Source organism: Schistosoma haematobium, chromosome 1 (assembly GCF_000699445.3).
Source record: "Schistosoma haematobium chromosome 1, whole genome shotgun sequence".
NCBI lineage: Eukaryota > Metazoa > Platyhelminthes > Trematoda > Strigeidida > Schistosomatidae > Schistosoma > Schistosoma haematobium.
The window spans coordinates 65,940,198-65,956,205 of record NC_067196.1 but is presented as its reverse complement, the minus strand read 5'-3'; the positions used below and the strand labels follow the sequence as shown (position 1 = coordinate 65,956,205).

The 16,008-nt window shown below is 40.1% G+C and overlaps 1 protein-coding gene across 2 annotated transcripts in view; it reads right to left on the bottom strand.

The window, feature by feature from the left end:
- Positions 1–2,822, bottom strand: part of SEC13_1 (GTPase-activating protein S13) — a 30,083-nt gene extending 27,261 nt beyond the window's left edge. Inside the window, exons 1-3 of one of the 2 annotated variants that reach the window (XM_051209396.1) lie at positions 1,776–2,822; positions 1,015–1,166; positions 51–188 (exon numbers count right to left, since the gene is read on the bottom strand). In XM_051209396.1, coding sequence (XP_051074851.1) covers positions 51–188; positions 1,015–1,162 — 286 coding nt within the window. In that variant the 5' untranslated portion in view covers positions 1,163–1,166; positions 1,776–2,822. Of the gene's footprint in view, positions 1–50; positions 189–1,014 lie in introns of both variants that reach the window. The other variant, XM_051209395.1, reaches the window with a different exon arrangement.
- Positions 2,823–16,008: the final 13,186 nt, after the last annotated feature.

The window sequence follows — 16,008 nt, the reverse complement described above, 5'->3', positions numbered from 1 at the left end:
AAAAGTTTGTTTCAATAAGTACAAGTCAAGCGAGAAAAATATTTACTTACCTGATAGAAGAAACAGTGAACCTGAGGCTGAAATCAGAGAGTAAACAAAAATTCGAAGTGGATTTAAGTGATCCATAAGAATCCCACCAATAAATTTGGTAACTGTATAACCCAATGTTTGAGCAGTAATTATGGAACCTGGAATAAGATTAAGGAAGTAATATACAACTTATTTCAGAGGTACTGTACACAAAATGTTGATACCATTCGAACTGATCAGATACTGGGTGTTTATAACAATTTTTAAACGAAAAAGAGCACAAAGTTTTAACATTTAGTAATAAGTATCTTATCCTACAAACACTAAATCATATCCAAAAGGCTGATAAGCGTAAACACCACTGCTTGTGCATTCAGTCACTCAGCTACAAGGTAGGACCAGGCACATATATGCACCGGTCCAAGTTGCCACACCGCATTAGCACAGAAAGATGAACACCGGATTCATAAAAGTAGTTAGGTCAATGGTGGTAATATGTAAAAGAAAGATTGTATATAAGAATATAGTACAGGAAGAAAGAATTAGTTCGTAGAAAGAGAGATATGAAGCGATTTTAATCTCTTAGTTTAAGGGAAGATAGAGAGTGTATACACCTACTTCATAGTGATCGGTTCTGAACCATGTCACTCAGTCTCCAACCATTGGCTACGATAGTCACGCGGACCCCAACCAAGTAGTCTGCATCCACCAACATGGCTCAGACTAGAAGTTAATGACTTCAAGCACTGATGCTTATACATTATTTATGAATGTATGAACGACAGCTCTAAATAAAAGTTAAAAGAGACTGACAAGAGATTTAATGGAACTGTGATGGATTACAATCACTTTATAATAAAAACGACGCTACAGAATAACACAAAACATGTGACCCACAATTTGCAAGCTAGAAGTTAAGTGGTTACACAACTTAACCAAAACTTTACCTACGCAGTATCAAGAATAATTTACGACATGACTTACCTAAATGAGTATTTGATTTAGTTCCTTTATATTCTACTGGAATTATAGGATACATATTCTGTATGGCTCTCCGAGCTAGCGAAGTGAAGAAGTAACTCCAAAACAATAAGATCAATAACCCAAGCGGTCTTTTAACAGTTGCATTCATGATGCTATAAAACGAATACAAATATTAAACAAAAAACGGGAAAAATGAATGGGATATTTTGATTATCCACCTGAGCTACGAACTTTCTCCACTATCTCAATGGAATACTAGCCTTTCAACCAGACGGACTAAAAACATGCAAGTTATAAAACTATGCTGTCGAGCATGAGGCTTTAATGATAGACTTCAGCTTATGAATAAACAGTTAGCGTAATTAAGAAACCTTTTGTCAGAAAATTAATAGAACCAAAATGAATAGTGGTTCACTGTAGCCTATGAATTTCTTAAGACTTATGAGTGTGTTTTTTTAATCTTAATGTTGCGAAAACTTCAAATATATGGAATTATTTAGTATATTCCTTAGGATACTTTATAAAACCCTAAATAACTTTATAGATGACTACTTCCCGAGCTCCCAATTTTGGGGAAGTCCTCAACTTTTGAAGGAATTTCGGGTTTTTTGTGCAATTTCCCCAAAATTTGCCAAATTTCCCCCAAAATTGGGAGCCCGGGTGATAGTACTAAAAATCTTCTTAAACGACTTTGCTGAGAAACGACGAAATACTGTTATGAGACAATGATGAGAGGAATTCAAACAAAAAACGTGATTTACTTTAGTATCCAGGATGTTTATTATTCGGTGAATCAGTAAGTGAATTTCCCAAAGTACTTGGGAAGAAAATAGGAACATAGAATCACTGATTTGTTCTATATACAAACTGGATTAAGAGTAAAATTCTTCTAAATCTTTTCATCTGTACTCAGGTCTTGAGTCTTACTACGTTCTTTCCTATAAACAACGATAATAGCTTCGATCCACATCTAGAAGGACGGATTCGAAAAGGCCAGTCTTGATAGTTGCTTAACATCTTTGCAGCATTGATTTTAGGTTCAAGTTTCAAAAATAGGAGGTGAACTCTACAGAACCGGGAAAGTGTTCTTAAAAGGTGTCCCGTGCTCTTCACTTCTATAACCCTAGAACCATGAGAACAGAATTATTTCCGATTTCTCTTATTGGTTCTTATTGAAGAAACAATCTTTCATGGTGTAGGTAGTCAGTAAATTTCTATCAGCAACACACCTATAATAAAACTGGAGTTCATTCAGTTATCAACTTTTTCCTTTACTCCCAGTATTTTCGAAATATTATTTCTATTAACACTTTTTCACCAATTTAAGGGTGTTTCGCCGAAAGCTACTTAATCTGGAATGAAAAGTAGCGCATTCAGATGTAACATTTGCAGAGGGTGATCCCAAGTCCTAAACAGAAAAAACAAACAAGTGGGTAACGCAAAATACTCTCAGTTATCCTTAAATTGTAGTTTTACTACAATCGATATTCAATAAAGCTTATAACAAAACATATGCATGTCTCCTACTACCATCATTGAGTAAACTACTCCCAGATACAGTTTCAGGAGCCAGTATTTGTAAGCTTTATAGAATAGGAAAAAAGATGGGTTCCGAAAGTCCTCCGAAAAACCGCCTCCTGAAGGTTACATTCAACACGGTGGAAGAAAGGAACCTGATTCCAAGTAATTCACGTAAACTGATAGGATCCGGAATATATATCCGTGAGGATTTCAGCCTAGCTGATCGTATTAAGAGACGAGCTGCAGAAGCGGAAATAAATGAACGTCGCCAAAATGGGGAACAAAACCTTGTTCTTAAGGATTTTCAAGTTGTAAAAGTTCGGAGCAAAACGATCCCCAAGCCACTCTGGGTGGCAAGGGAAAGCTCTCCACAGACTTAAAGGTATGCTACACAAATGCTCGCAGCCTACTAAATAAAATGGCGGAGCTCAAGTCAGTGGTGGATAAAGAAAAACCGGACGTTATTACTGTCTCGGAAACTTGGTTAACGTCAGAATTATTAGATAGTGAAATCCAGTTGACTGGTTTCATAACCAGTAGGGCTGATAGATTAAACCATAGGGGAGGCGGGGTTATTCTGTACACGAAAAGTACCCTAACCATAAGATTAGCTGAGACAGTAGCACATGTTTCAGGGACATGTGAACTGGTGAGATGTAAGTTGAAATGCCGACGGCAAGATATTGAATTAGTTGTAGTATATCGCAGTTCAGAATGTGTAGCAGATGATTTTATCCTAAGTAAACTTAAGTCCTGGTGTAATAACGGTAAAAGTCTTGTAGTAGGCGACTTTAATGCACCACATATAAACTGGGTTAACTTAGAAGTAGGGTCATCCATATCGTCGTTCGACTGCAAACTGTTAGAAACCTCGATTGGATTAGCATTATTCCAACACATTAGAGATCCCACAAGATACGACTTAAGAAACTCTTCCTCTCTTTTAGATTTAGTCTTCACACACGGTGATGACGTTGGTCAAATGGCTTTTCTCCCACCACTTGGGAGAAGTGACCATGCAGTCATCTTATTCAAATTCATGGCTGAGATTGCCTGTCAAACAGTTGCACCGGCCCGTCCCAACATATGGAAGGCAGACATGGAGGCAATCAACTCCGCAGCATCGGCTGAGAACTGGGAAATTGACTCTAAGGCATCAGTAAAAGAAGCATGGACTATTTTCAGGCAGTTATACAATCGGATAACTCAACCATACATACCCTGGACAGTCCCAAAGAAGAAGAAGAACGGCCATCCCTGGATAGGCCGGGATATTTGGCGCTTACTGAGACAAAAGAAGAAATGTTGGGATGTTGCTATCCGCCTTGGCACAGCAGATACGATGGAACGCTACAGATCGGTAAGAAACAAATGTGTAACGAAAATTCGGGAAGCTCAAGAAAATAAGAAATGCAGTTGGCACAATCTGCACTCAAGCAGCCCAAGAGAATATTCTCGTACATAAACCACAGAACAAGGATGCATCATTGGATTCCCAGCCTAATTAAAGAAGGAAGTGAATCTGAAACGATAGAGGAAGATCAAGAAAAAGCAGAGGCTATGGCTGACCATTTTGGGGCAGTTTTCACTCAGGAACCTCCTCTAGAGAAAGAAACAGACCCAAATATAGAGTCAACAAACCAGCTGCACACCGTGGACTTCGACCAAAACGATGTGCTTAAGGCTTTTAGCACCCTAAACATGGAGAAGTCAACAGGACCAGATGAACTACACCCCAAAATCTTGAGACATATTGCCCAATATATCGCAGCCCACTGACTGTGATATTCAAAACGTCACTGGACCAAGGTGTGTTACCTATGGACTGGAAGGACGCAATCGTCACTCCCATACATAAAACAGGTCCACGACAAGTTCCATCGAATTACAGACCCGTAAGCCTCACCAGTGTGGTAATTAAAATACTGGGAAGAATAATCAAACGGACCATAACGGCATTTATGGAAACCAATAACTTGCTGAACATGGCACAACATGGTTTTAGGAAGGGTCTGTCCTGTGCAACGAACCTCCTTATAGCTAGGGAGTTCTGGATTAATGCGCTAGACAACGGAAACTCAATGGATGTTGTCTACATAGATTTCAGTAAGGCTTTTGACAAGGTGTCAACTAATAGACTGCTATTGAAGTTGGAAAACCTTGGTATTGCCGGACCTCTTATAAAATGGATTAAGGATTTCCTAGTAGGTCGTAGACAAAAAGTAAGAATAAATTTCAAGTGCTCCATCTGGAGACCAGTACTTAGTGGAGTACCCCAAGGTTCCGTCCTAGGTCCTTCACTTTTTATAATGTACGTTAATGATCTTACAAGTATAGTACAGTCTCCAATGTTATTATACGCTGACGATGTAAAAATTTGGCGAGTAATAACTGGAGACAAAGACGCATTTACTTTTCAGGCGGACTTAAATAATATGATAAACTGGTCTAAAGAGTGGCTGATGCCTATCAACGCGGAAAGGTGTGTCTACATGCACTTGGGGGATTCAAAGGTTAGTACGTACAACATAAGGGACGTGTCATTACCAGTAGTCCGGTCTCATAAGGATCTAGGGGTGACAGTGAGTAATGATCTTAAGACGATGGCCCATTGCCGGGAGGTCGCAGTTAAGGGGTTTCGAACCCTCTGGGTTTTAAAAAGGACATTCACTAAGTTAGATACTACCATGTTCACCACAGTATACACATCCTTAGTGAGAACTAAGCTAGAGAACTGCGCTCAGGCTGCAAGCCCCTGTTTAAAAGGTGACTCGGACATACTAGAAAAAGTACAGAGGGGAGCTACCCGTGCAATTCCGGAACTCCGGGGTTTATCATACAAAGAGCGGCTTGAAAAACTGGACCTCTTTACTCTGCCCTATCGCAGACTAAGGGGAGATCTAATTTTGATGTACAGAATACTGAGAAATGATTTCGGACCTAACTTATTCTCTCTCTTTCTTCCCATTAGATCGGGACACCTTAGAGGACATAGCAGGCGAGTAGAAAAGCCAAGAACGAACAAAATACCCGTGGCATACAGGTTTTCACACCGCGTCACCAATACTTGGAACCTGCTGCCTGAAGCAGTGGTGTCCGCACCTTCAATTGACTCTTTCAAGAGAAGACTGGACACTCACAGAAGCATACTAGAAAGGGAATAACATAGGCCGTAGGCCTTCTGTCCTTACTACATAAATCTGAATAGTACCAATGTTTTCATCCATTTGTAGTCCTTTTTATTGGGTTTTTCAGGAGTATCTGTATTTGGGATTTCAAACCACTCAAGGAGCTATTCGAGATGTTACCTCCCCAGAACTAACACCATAGTGGTTGGAAGGATTTTATCGTTAGCCTTCTACATAGGCATGGAAGGGGAAATCATGTCCATCTACGGACCTAAAAGCTCAACTAGCTTAACAGATAAGAAGCCACACAATCTATTAACTTTTGAGCAACAACTCAATAACTGCAGAAGTGGATTGGTAGGAACCAAAGATAGCGGTTCGCCTGTTGTTTTGATAGTTATAGATTATGACAAAGCATACAGAAACTCTCCAGTTTTGGAATGAGATAAAGTACAAAGGTGAACAAGAAACCCATCTGCGGCCAAATGCGGGGAGTAAGGTTAAGTAAGACGCTATAGCGTCCGGATATATCCGGAAGGAAACGGGTCAAAAGTATTGATTCATGTTCTTCATTTCCCCTTACTCACGTTAAGAAATCACCAAAACTACTTCAGTCAACGAAATTTACTTGCGGATGACAAAGTCTGAAGAACAATACGCAGTGATACTGATCATCTTGATCTTGAGATCAGCTCGGATCCGAGCTGATTTAGACGAGTTAGTTGGATGGTCCCAAAATTTGGATTTCGAGATGGATGTACCAGCTTTCAAATGTTGCGAGTGTTATGATCATCTCCCTGAAATTTCAAATGCTTTGTTTCAGATTTTATACCCTACTTATATGAAACATCACTTGGAATATTGTATCCAAGCTGCTAATTTATGCCTTTTTAAGGACGCTAACACATTCGAGTGTTCAATGTGTGGGGACTAAGTTAGTGATGGATTTTTCTGAACTCGCCTATAACGACCGATCAAAGTACTTCAACCTTTCTTCCCTATAGTAGAGTGAGGGTTCACATTACGTTGGCAACTCAACCACATCGGTGACCTTGAGGTACGTCAGCCAATCAGCCTCCAGGAAATAGTGATCAGTTCTACAACTACTACCGGAAAGTATTGGTTTTGATGTGTCTAAGTGTTTGAAGCACAATACATAAATGACCTTGGACTATTTTCTAGCCAACAAGGAACCAATGTTAGGCTCTGAAACGATTCATGGTGAAGAAGTAGGCGATACGTACGGTTAAAACGAATGATTATTTGCATAGGAATCATCTAAGTGGTTCAAATAGTTGTGGACGGAATAGAATAAGCTTTCACTTAACGAGCTTCCGTGTCTAGAAGCAGGGGATCACCGATACCTCTAGGCAGGAACCTAGGTATATTAACGATAATAGAGTAAGAATGTAATTGGTAAATCATAGTAAGATATTAACCTTAGTCCTTAAGCATATGTCAAAGTTCCTCTTAAAGGACTCTTGGGAAGTCGCTTGGACTAGCTCAGCTGACAGCGAATTCCAGCATTTGACAGCTCTTAAGGAGTAGAAGCTGTGTCAGTAGTTCGTTCTGCTATGTTGTGTCTCCAGTTTCTGGGTTTTACCCCTTAGGTTCGTGTCGGAGATAAAGTTAAGTAGGTGTTTAAGGGGATGTCCAGATGTGTTAAAGATACTGTAAGCCATTAGGTCACCTTTCAGACGTCTATAATTTGATGGGTAAATGTTTAGTAATTGGAGGCGCTCTTCGTAATACTGATTTCGTGGCTCGCCGGTAGTACGCCTCAGTGTCCTTGTCCTTTTGGAGCGAGGGGGGAAATACCATGTTTCCGTACTCTAAATGGGGACGAAAAAAACAGTTGAAGATTATGTGGAAAGTTTTTCCGTAAAACTGGCCCAAAATGCGCTTCAATATTACCAGTGCAAGGTTTGCTCGAAAAGCATTTTTGTCACAGTTAGCGTAAGGCTTTAAATAGTAGGGCACCAGGACTCAACTTGGGATACTTCTAGAGAGAAATTTCTTAAGTTGTAACTGTAGTTTGCAACATGTCTCAGATGGACTACTTTATACCTTTAAGTGTTAAAGGTAAGTCCGTTGTCATCTGACCAACTTTGAAGTTGAGTCAGATCCTCCTAAAGTGCCAGTATATCCTCTCGGTTGTGCATCTCTCTCCAGAGTTTCACATCATCAGCAAAAAGCAATAACTCGGACGATACTTGTTGTGGAAGATCGTTTATATAAATCAAGAAAAGAAGAGCTCCTAGTACTGAACGCTGGGGGACCCCACTATGACATTCCATGGTCTGAGAGAAAGTGAAGTTAACCCTGACCTTAAAATGTAGATTTTAGCTATGAAATGAGCCAATCCATTAGAGGTGATTTGATATACAATCGTTTGAGCTTATTGATAAGACATATATGGTTGACCCTATCAAAAGCTTTTGAGAAGTCAAGGTAAATGAGGTCAACCTTCCCTTGCGATCAAAGATGGTTGTCCATCTGTCCACCACAGTCAACAGGTTTATTACACAAAAATTACTCTTCCTGAAACCATGTTATTGGAGTGTAAAGAAATCTAAGGATAATAAATAGTCATGTATACTGTAGCGGCAAATAAGTCCCCAAAATCAATAGCTCTGTAAGCCTTCGACATTTGATGCTGACCGCATTAGTTTTAATGAACTCGTCTAACTGAAGTCGCTCGGTCATGCATTCGCACCAGATCACGAGTGGGAACGCCGGGCCCATTTTCTCCTGCCACCGCTGGCCAGTTTAGATCAGTCATTTCTCGATATATTGATGACCTGTGAAATATATGTTCGAACCTTCTCGCTTCTGACTCTTGATTTCACTGGGTGGGCACGATTCAATTATAGAAGGTGTTACTGGCTAAATTGTTGTCAAACTGCAAATACTCGTGGCATCTTCAATACCGTCACATATCGGAGACTCCATAATTTTTGAATGTAAAGAGATGAGTCGGTGGTCGGTAGCTTGAGGGTTCGCTGCGTCGACCACCTTTGAAAATTGGTGTGATGCGAGCCAGCTTCCATATTTCAACTAGTTTGCCTCGGCCTAGCGAGTGTAAGAACTTCACGCTAAGTGGTGTTGCCAGTATTGAGGCTGCTTCCCTCGGTAGAGCAGGATGAACCATATCCGGGCCAGGGGAAATGTTTTTTCTTAAGTGCTACAGATTTCGGAACACTAAGTCAGCGCTCAGGTTCACTTCGGAAAGTCCTGCTCAGTTGCAGTTGAAGTTTTCATCAATATGGTTGATGTGGGTCGTTTGATGTGTCCGAGAGCATTGTTCAGCCAAAAGGTTAGTGTTGTCATAGTAGTTATTGGTCGGGCCATTACGACCTAGCAGTTAGGAAACTCCAGTTTTGGCTTGTCGAAGAGAGGCTGCATTACGGAATAAGGTTTTCGGATTGGAGACAAATTTATCCATAAGCTTTATCTGGTACCGAAGCCTGTCTTCTCTTATTTCCTCTGTGCATATGTTACTTATATGTTTGTGTTGCGTGTATGTGCCGTTTGTATTCTGCCCAACAGTGCCTTTTGTGGCTTAGCAGGTGAAGAGTGTGGTTCTTGATTACTGTAGGTTCCTTGTGGCTTTTGGGGACCGTTTGAGGAATAGACTTCTTCGTAGCACATAAGATCGTATGCAGTAAGAAATCCCAGTGAGCATCCACATCAAGTTGAGGGTGAACATCCCAATCCACCTGTTGTAGATAGTCCTATAAGGTTGAAACACTCAACCGTTTGAAATTCCAGCGTCTGTTTTTGGTGGGATGTCTTAGCTCAGTTTTGCTGATAAAACTGAAAGCTATGACGGCGTGATCGATTTTCCCCAGGGGAACGAGTATTGAGAGGTCGTGAACTAGGAATAATCTGTTTCTAAATAACCAGTCTAAGTGCGATGGCGTCTGACTGTTTCTCCAACGAGTTTCCGACTTCACATTTTCCAATAATCCCAGATCCTTAATAAGGTTGAAGGACCGAGCTTCAGTTGAGCTTTCACCTCCAATATACGTATGTTCCGCGAAACTGACTTTAGGAAAATAAAAGTCTCCTAGAATCAGGATATGAGTGAATCCGAGACTCATGGAGCGGGGTAATCCTTACAGCACACGATTGTCGTACTGGGTATCAGCATTGGGCTTCCTATAGATAACCCCAACAAGACACCTCGAGATGGTAGACAATTTTACTGAGCACCATATGGATTTATCAAGACTGATAAACTCTTGGCTGTGAACTTGATGTACCTCCAGGCATGATCTTATTTATAAGGCTACTCCACCCCCAATTCCTGTTTTTCTGTCGTTGCGAAAAGAAGACATTCCGCTTATTGTTATGTCCCAGCGAAGATTGAATCACGAGTAACTTCTGAGACATACTAATTGACTAGTATTATCTATACATTCTTGTGGTATAACTATTCAATAATTAGATTATGTATATTTATATTTCTCTTACTATAAGCTTTATTTTGACCTATAATTTATTAGTGTACGATTTATTCTTTTTAAGCTATGTTCAGTTTATTAACTACTGCCTCCCACGTCCACAGCCACTTTTGGGCTTTATTGTGTACAAATGTTATTTCCTATTTTATGGTATGTTGCGGTCTGTTTAATTGATATATAAACCCAGTATGTCTGAAATCAGCAAATCGATTCGATTCGCATAGTGGAAGCTGGTATTGGTGTTCTGGACTCAAGTGGGCGGGCTAGGCAGACATATGACCAAATAAGACGCTAGGCTGCCCATACCGGTCGAACGTCATTGGTTTGGCACAGTGCTAAGATTGTATAACTCGTATTTTGATTGGTGGATAAATTACGTGATAAAAGCCGGACATAAAGCCACAGCAGGTATTGCTACCTCTTGGTTCGTAAACTGAGAAGATATTCAAATTTCATATATTTTTATCAGATGAGCCTTGCTGAGCATTGCTGAGTTCACGTAGCTCATCCATTTTATTTCGTAAACTCGTGGCGTTCATGTATGAGCAGTTTATGCTTTCAATTTGAAACGCATGAGCTTCTTCCTGCTTGTCTGTATGAGCCTTACGTGAATGGACAGGTGGCCTACCTATACACGGTTTTCAGAGTTGATAGCCTCTGTCCTTTACACATTTTCTTGTAATCAAGACAATTCATAAGTGGAATGAACAGCTCTATCTTACCTTTGTGCTTGATTCTGGAGTCATGTGGCCTGTCCGGGTGAAGATGGATTCCGGTTGGCAACCGACGTCTGTTGCCACGAAATACTTTTAGAGTTGCAGCCGTCATATGGGAGGATGAGAACGTTATCTTCATTGGCTGGGTCTAGAATATACGTCCTTCTTGGCTAGTCTCGTCAATTGCTGAGTCAGCATATTTTTGAGCTTCAGGGATCGCTTGATGAGTTTCCATTTCCTAATATCAGAGTGTGTTTGACCAGGTTCCGTGTTTTCCGGTAAACCTTGCACAATGATATTTCTTCCGCGGAAAAACTTCTTACGAGATTCCTAAAGGGATGTTCCGGATGAGATTTCACTCAAAATACGGTATGTCAGGCAGTATTCTTACGTTCCTATCTGGTTTCAGCAAGTGACTAGATAGTAGGATATCCTCTACGTTTGTAGCATTAGTCAATGCTACAAGAGGTAGTCTCGGGTGATTTTTATGCTCAGAGTCCCTTCCCCAAGTGAGCCGTGTGACCGTCAAGGGCTCTTTTCCATAAAGTTCAAGCCTCTTGTTCAATCCTTCCCAGAGTATCCTGTCAGTTTTGTTCTGCAAACTGAGGGAAAGGTCAGGGCTCTCTTTAAGGTTCATGATTATGACATAGTCTTCACGAACCGTTGTTGTTTTCTCAGATTGAACGGTGCGTTCAGGTTGAGCACCTTGTTGTTTGGAGGGCGAAGCGCAATTCCGATTTCCCGGCTCTTTGGTGACTGGACGGACATTCTTGGTGGTAGACCTTGCGGCCAAGTTACCAGATGACTTCCGTACAATGCTTGGCATGGTCAACTTAGACGATGATGCCTGATCCTTTTGAACTATGTTAACATGAGTCCAATCGTCTGCGGAGTTTTGCGGAACCACCGTCGCCTTCAGGGACCCTTTGCTGGGAGACCCAAGTCTGCATAGGAGGTCTGTAACTGTCGATGTTATGATGGTGCTGAGTTTCAGCATGTCATTATTAGCGCCATTATATGCTACATTGATAATAGCGCTGTCGACACCCACAGATAACTGTCATGATGCGTGAAACTAAAAAATGATTCAACGAACGTATAGCTCAGAATAGATTCTTTAGATCAGAAATGGTACTTTTGTTGCTTAAGAAAACAGAAAAAGTTTGAGAAATGCAAATTACGTCGGAACTTAACTTCCCGTTCATTAAGGTGTTCATTAAAAGCTGGCATCAGCTACCGTGAAAGAATGAATTTTGCTCCGTAATCTGCTCGTTCCCTATATAAACTATACATCTGATGATTAGTAACCCTCGACCAGTGGAGCCCAATCCCTGCCGAGTGTGAAACAGTTATCCACTTCAGACAACGAATAAACGGTTGCGCAAGACCATGGATTGAATGAAGTTGAACATTAAATTCGTTGGACGCCTGCTCACTGGTCTGTAGGTTAAGTGTTTGTGCGCGAGACCGAAGGTACTCAGTCCGAATCCCATGTGCGGGATCATGGATGATCACTGATGAGGTGTTACGTACTAGGACGATACGGACGTCTAGTGCTTCTAGGTTTTTAATAATGCAGTCGTGAAAATTACCTTAAAACTCTAGTCATTTTCTGGTCACTAGACTCGTTATTTATGTTGGCATTAATTTGAATTTTATTTATCATGGACAGGTTACCAGGCGTCACTTCTCTAACTAGCACCTCTTTTAGCAAGTTTTCATTCTACAGAATGTGATTGGTAACCATATGACCAGTACTCCTCCCTAACCCAGTCTCGGTAACAGAAGTTATTGTAGACGGACTCCAGATAACCTATGTTCCATGTGGAGAAAGACATGTAAAAAGGAAGGTTGGGAGGCATTTTACTGCTGTTTCCAAGAAAGTACTTAGTTCACGGCTGAAATTCAACAATAGTGTTGCTTCTTAACAAACCAATGGGTTAGCCATGAAACTTGCTACGCGTTTTCATCCACCCATAATACGATGGTCATTTGCGTTTGCAATTTCAAGCACGTCAATTAATCTTGTGTGACATTCCAAGCCCTCAGTTTAGTGAGCGTTAGACCTTTACGTAACCTTTGGAGTTTGGCAAGTGTTAACAGCTTCAGATGGTTCTGGAAGCTGCTCATGAGCATCGGTTTATCAAGTACATCAACTTAATTTTATTTAGAGGTTGTTATTATTGAAGATGCAACGAGTATTTGCAGTTTGACAACAATTTAGCCAGTAACACCTTCTATAATTGAATCGTGCCCACCCAGTGAAATCAAGAGTCAGAAGCGAGAAGGTTCGAACATATATTTCACAGGTCATCAATATATCGAGAAGTGACTGATCTAAACTGGCCAGCGGTGGCAGGAGAAAATGGGCCCGGCGTTCCCACTCGTGATCTGGTGCGAATGCATGACCGAGCGACTTCAGTTAGACGAGTTCATTAAAACTAATGCGGTCAGCATCAAATGTCGAAGGCTTACAGAGCTATTGATTTTGGGGATTTATTTACCGCTACATAATGATGATTCCGGATGTTCAGCCACCGCTCCGGATAGATGAAATTAATATATTGTGAATCACTGGTGTGCAAAACTAAATATTACATAAAAAGAAGCTGGTTCAATGCTCTCGGTATTGAGCCAGGACAATGATCTCCTGTCCTCAGATGAAGAGTTGGAGCAGAGAACCCGTAACACCATTCATTCTTCAGACAGGATCACAACAAATATCCGACAATGAAGCTGGTCAAACTGAAGTTTTAGGCGGTGAATTTGTAGAATTATGGTCTACTATGATATTAGTACTGCTCTAATGATAGACCTAATCCTATAATTGTAGACTTTTCATGATATAAATGCCTAATCTATAAGATTTTACGTGGAAGTCACATCATTGTCTTCACCAACTCACTACATTGTAACAATTACCAATACACGATAGAGAACAAACTTTGGCTAAAGATAGAACAATATATTTAATATGAATAAGAGATATCGGGTTATATTCAGCAGGGACTACGCCTGCATGGCCGGGCCATGCCATACGATCAACTCCAATTAATTCAATTCATTCTTCCCGCCCTCTTCATCGTTGGGTTTTATTCCATGTTAAATGTTGAATGTCTTTTTCCCACATTGTCTCGTATTAGGGTCCAATGTCACTACAAGTTTTCCGGCAATATTTAGATGCAAGTGATGGCATATTCAGTACTTGTTGAAAGGGGATATATCTTACAGTTATTTGAATGATTACAACACCAGTGCGAACTTTCTTAGATCTGATATTAATCATTTAAAAACCCTAAAGCATTGAAGGAAAATGATTGCTAGTTTTTTCGGGACTAGTACGTGAGCATGTGGTGTGCAATTATCATCCAGTTACGTTTACCATTAAATTTAGTAAAGTATCTGGATAAACTTTACTCTTGTGCTGAGTCATGTGGAAATGAACTATCTTTTATGTTGATCAATTCACAAAGGATCATAATTATGACACACTTTACACCCGTAGAGGCACTGCGGTAAATAAATACCAGTTTTCGGAAGAGAATTTAACATTCGCTACTGACGTCTTTGTTTATAATAACCTTAACCAAATGAAGGCACACAGTTAAATATTTCTACACTTGACCTCAAGCATGAGATACTCTCATAATTCTTCCTTGAATTTGCTTGAAATTCTTGCCCTTAAAGGCCTCTGTAATCAATCACATTGGCTTGTAGCGGTAGGTAAATCACTCAAATCAAGAGCTTTGTAGGTCTTTGGTGCTTGATGCTGACCTCATTCGTTTTATTGCAGTCACCTAACTGAAGGTTTTCGGTCACGCATTCGCACAAGTTCACGAGTGAGTAGGCCGTTCTTCTCTCCTCCCATAACTGCTAGCCAGCTTAGATCAGTCACTTATCAATGTATTGATATCCTATCAAATATATCTTCGAGCCCATTAGCCTCTGACTTTTGATTTCACTGGGTTGACACGTTCCGATTATAAAAGTCGTTACCAGTTAAGGCTGAGCCATGCCATCTGATTTAATGCGTGAATATTTTAGCGTTCACCAATGCTGGCCTTCTTCCCGTGTTTAATGTTGAATATCTATTCTTCCAGTTATCTCATATTCATCCTTAAGTATTGTGTGGTTAAGATCGATATCACTATATTTTTAACGTCTAGGAATGCTTATTGAAAATTGGATTATTTTTCCTCCTACCATGTGTTCTCAAACTGACATTCCATACACTGGACGAAGATCCCGATATCGTTATAACTTATGTCACTCTGGAGAACAGGAGGGATAGTCAGAGTAGAAGTTCTCAGGAAGTCCGAAATTTTACGTCGAGTAATTTACGTCTACATGTTTTTCTCATATTTAGTCACAAACTATTGGTAATTTCTAACGGAAGATGTGACCATAACGTATTCTGTTAAAGACTTAATGTTTTGGGTGCATGGCTAAAGTTCAATAAAATATAATGACAATAATGGACCACACGATCGAAGACACTCATGCAAAACCGACCTTGATCTAAAAACGATGGCTCATTTCTGTGAAAAAATCAAGAATTTTGAAGAGGTTATATCTGAAACTGATGAAACTTAATCGTCCACTAACGCGCTATTTTAATATAACAGCATTATTGATCCTTGTTGTGTTAAATTTACTTTTTTGATAGTAATTTACGCATCAAAACTACTTTTTACACGTTGATTGAATTTATTTCAGTTAAAGTGATAATGTAATTGTGTGTTTTGATTTCGCTTTTGTGTATTTACTGCATCAGAGCATACTTGGTCGATTTTGACTTGATTCATGTAGTTAAAGTTTGAAATTTTTTACATGACTGTTTTGTGTTGTCATTTTTAGTTAATTTTTGAGATGGTAGGTTCTGCTCACAAATATGAACAGCTATATTGCTTTTTTCCTGTGGAAGAAGAAATGCAATTTGATGAGTGTAAGAAGTGGTTCCATAAGATGTGTACCCGCTTATGAGCCACTGTCTATAAAAGGTGCCCAAAGCCTAATTCTCATTGGCTCTTTATGTTTTGTTGTTCGAGGTAAAGATTGCTCACCCAAGAAGCAATTAACCTTCTGGCGTTGGCTAAAAAAATGTTGATGGGGGCTGTACTGGTAAGATGGGTACTGATAGCGAAGATTGGGTCAGTGTCGTAA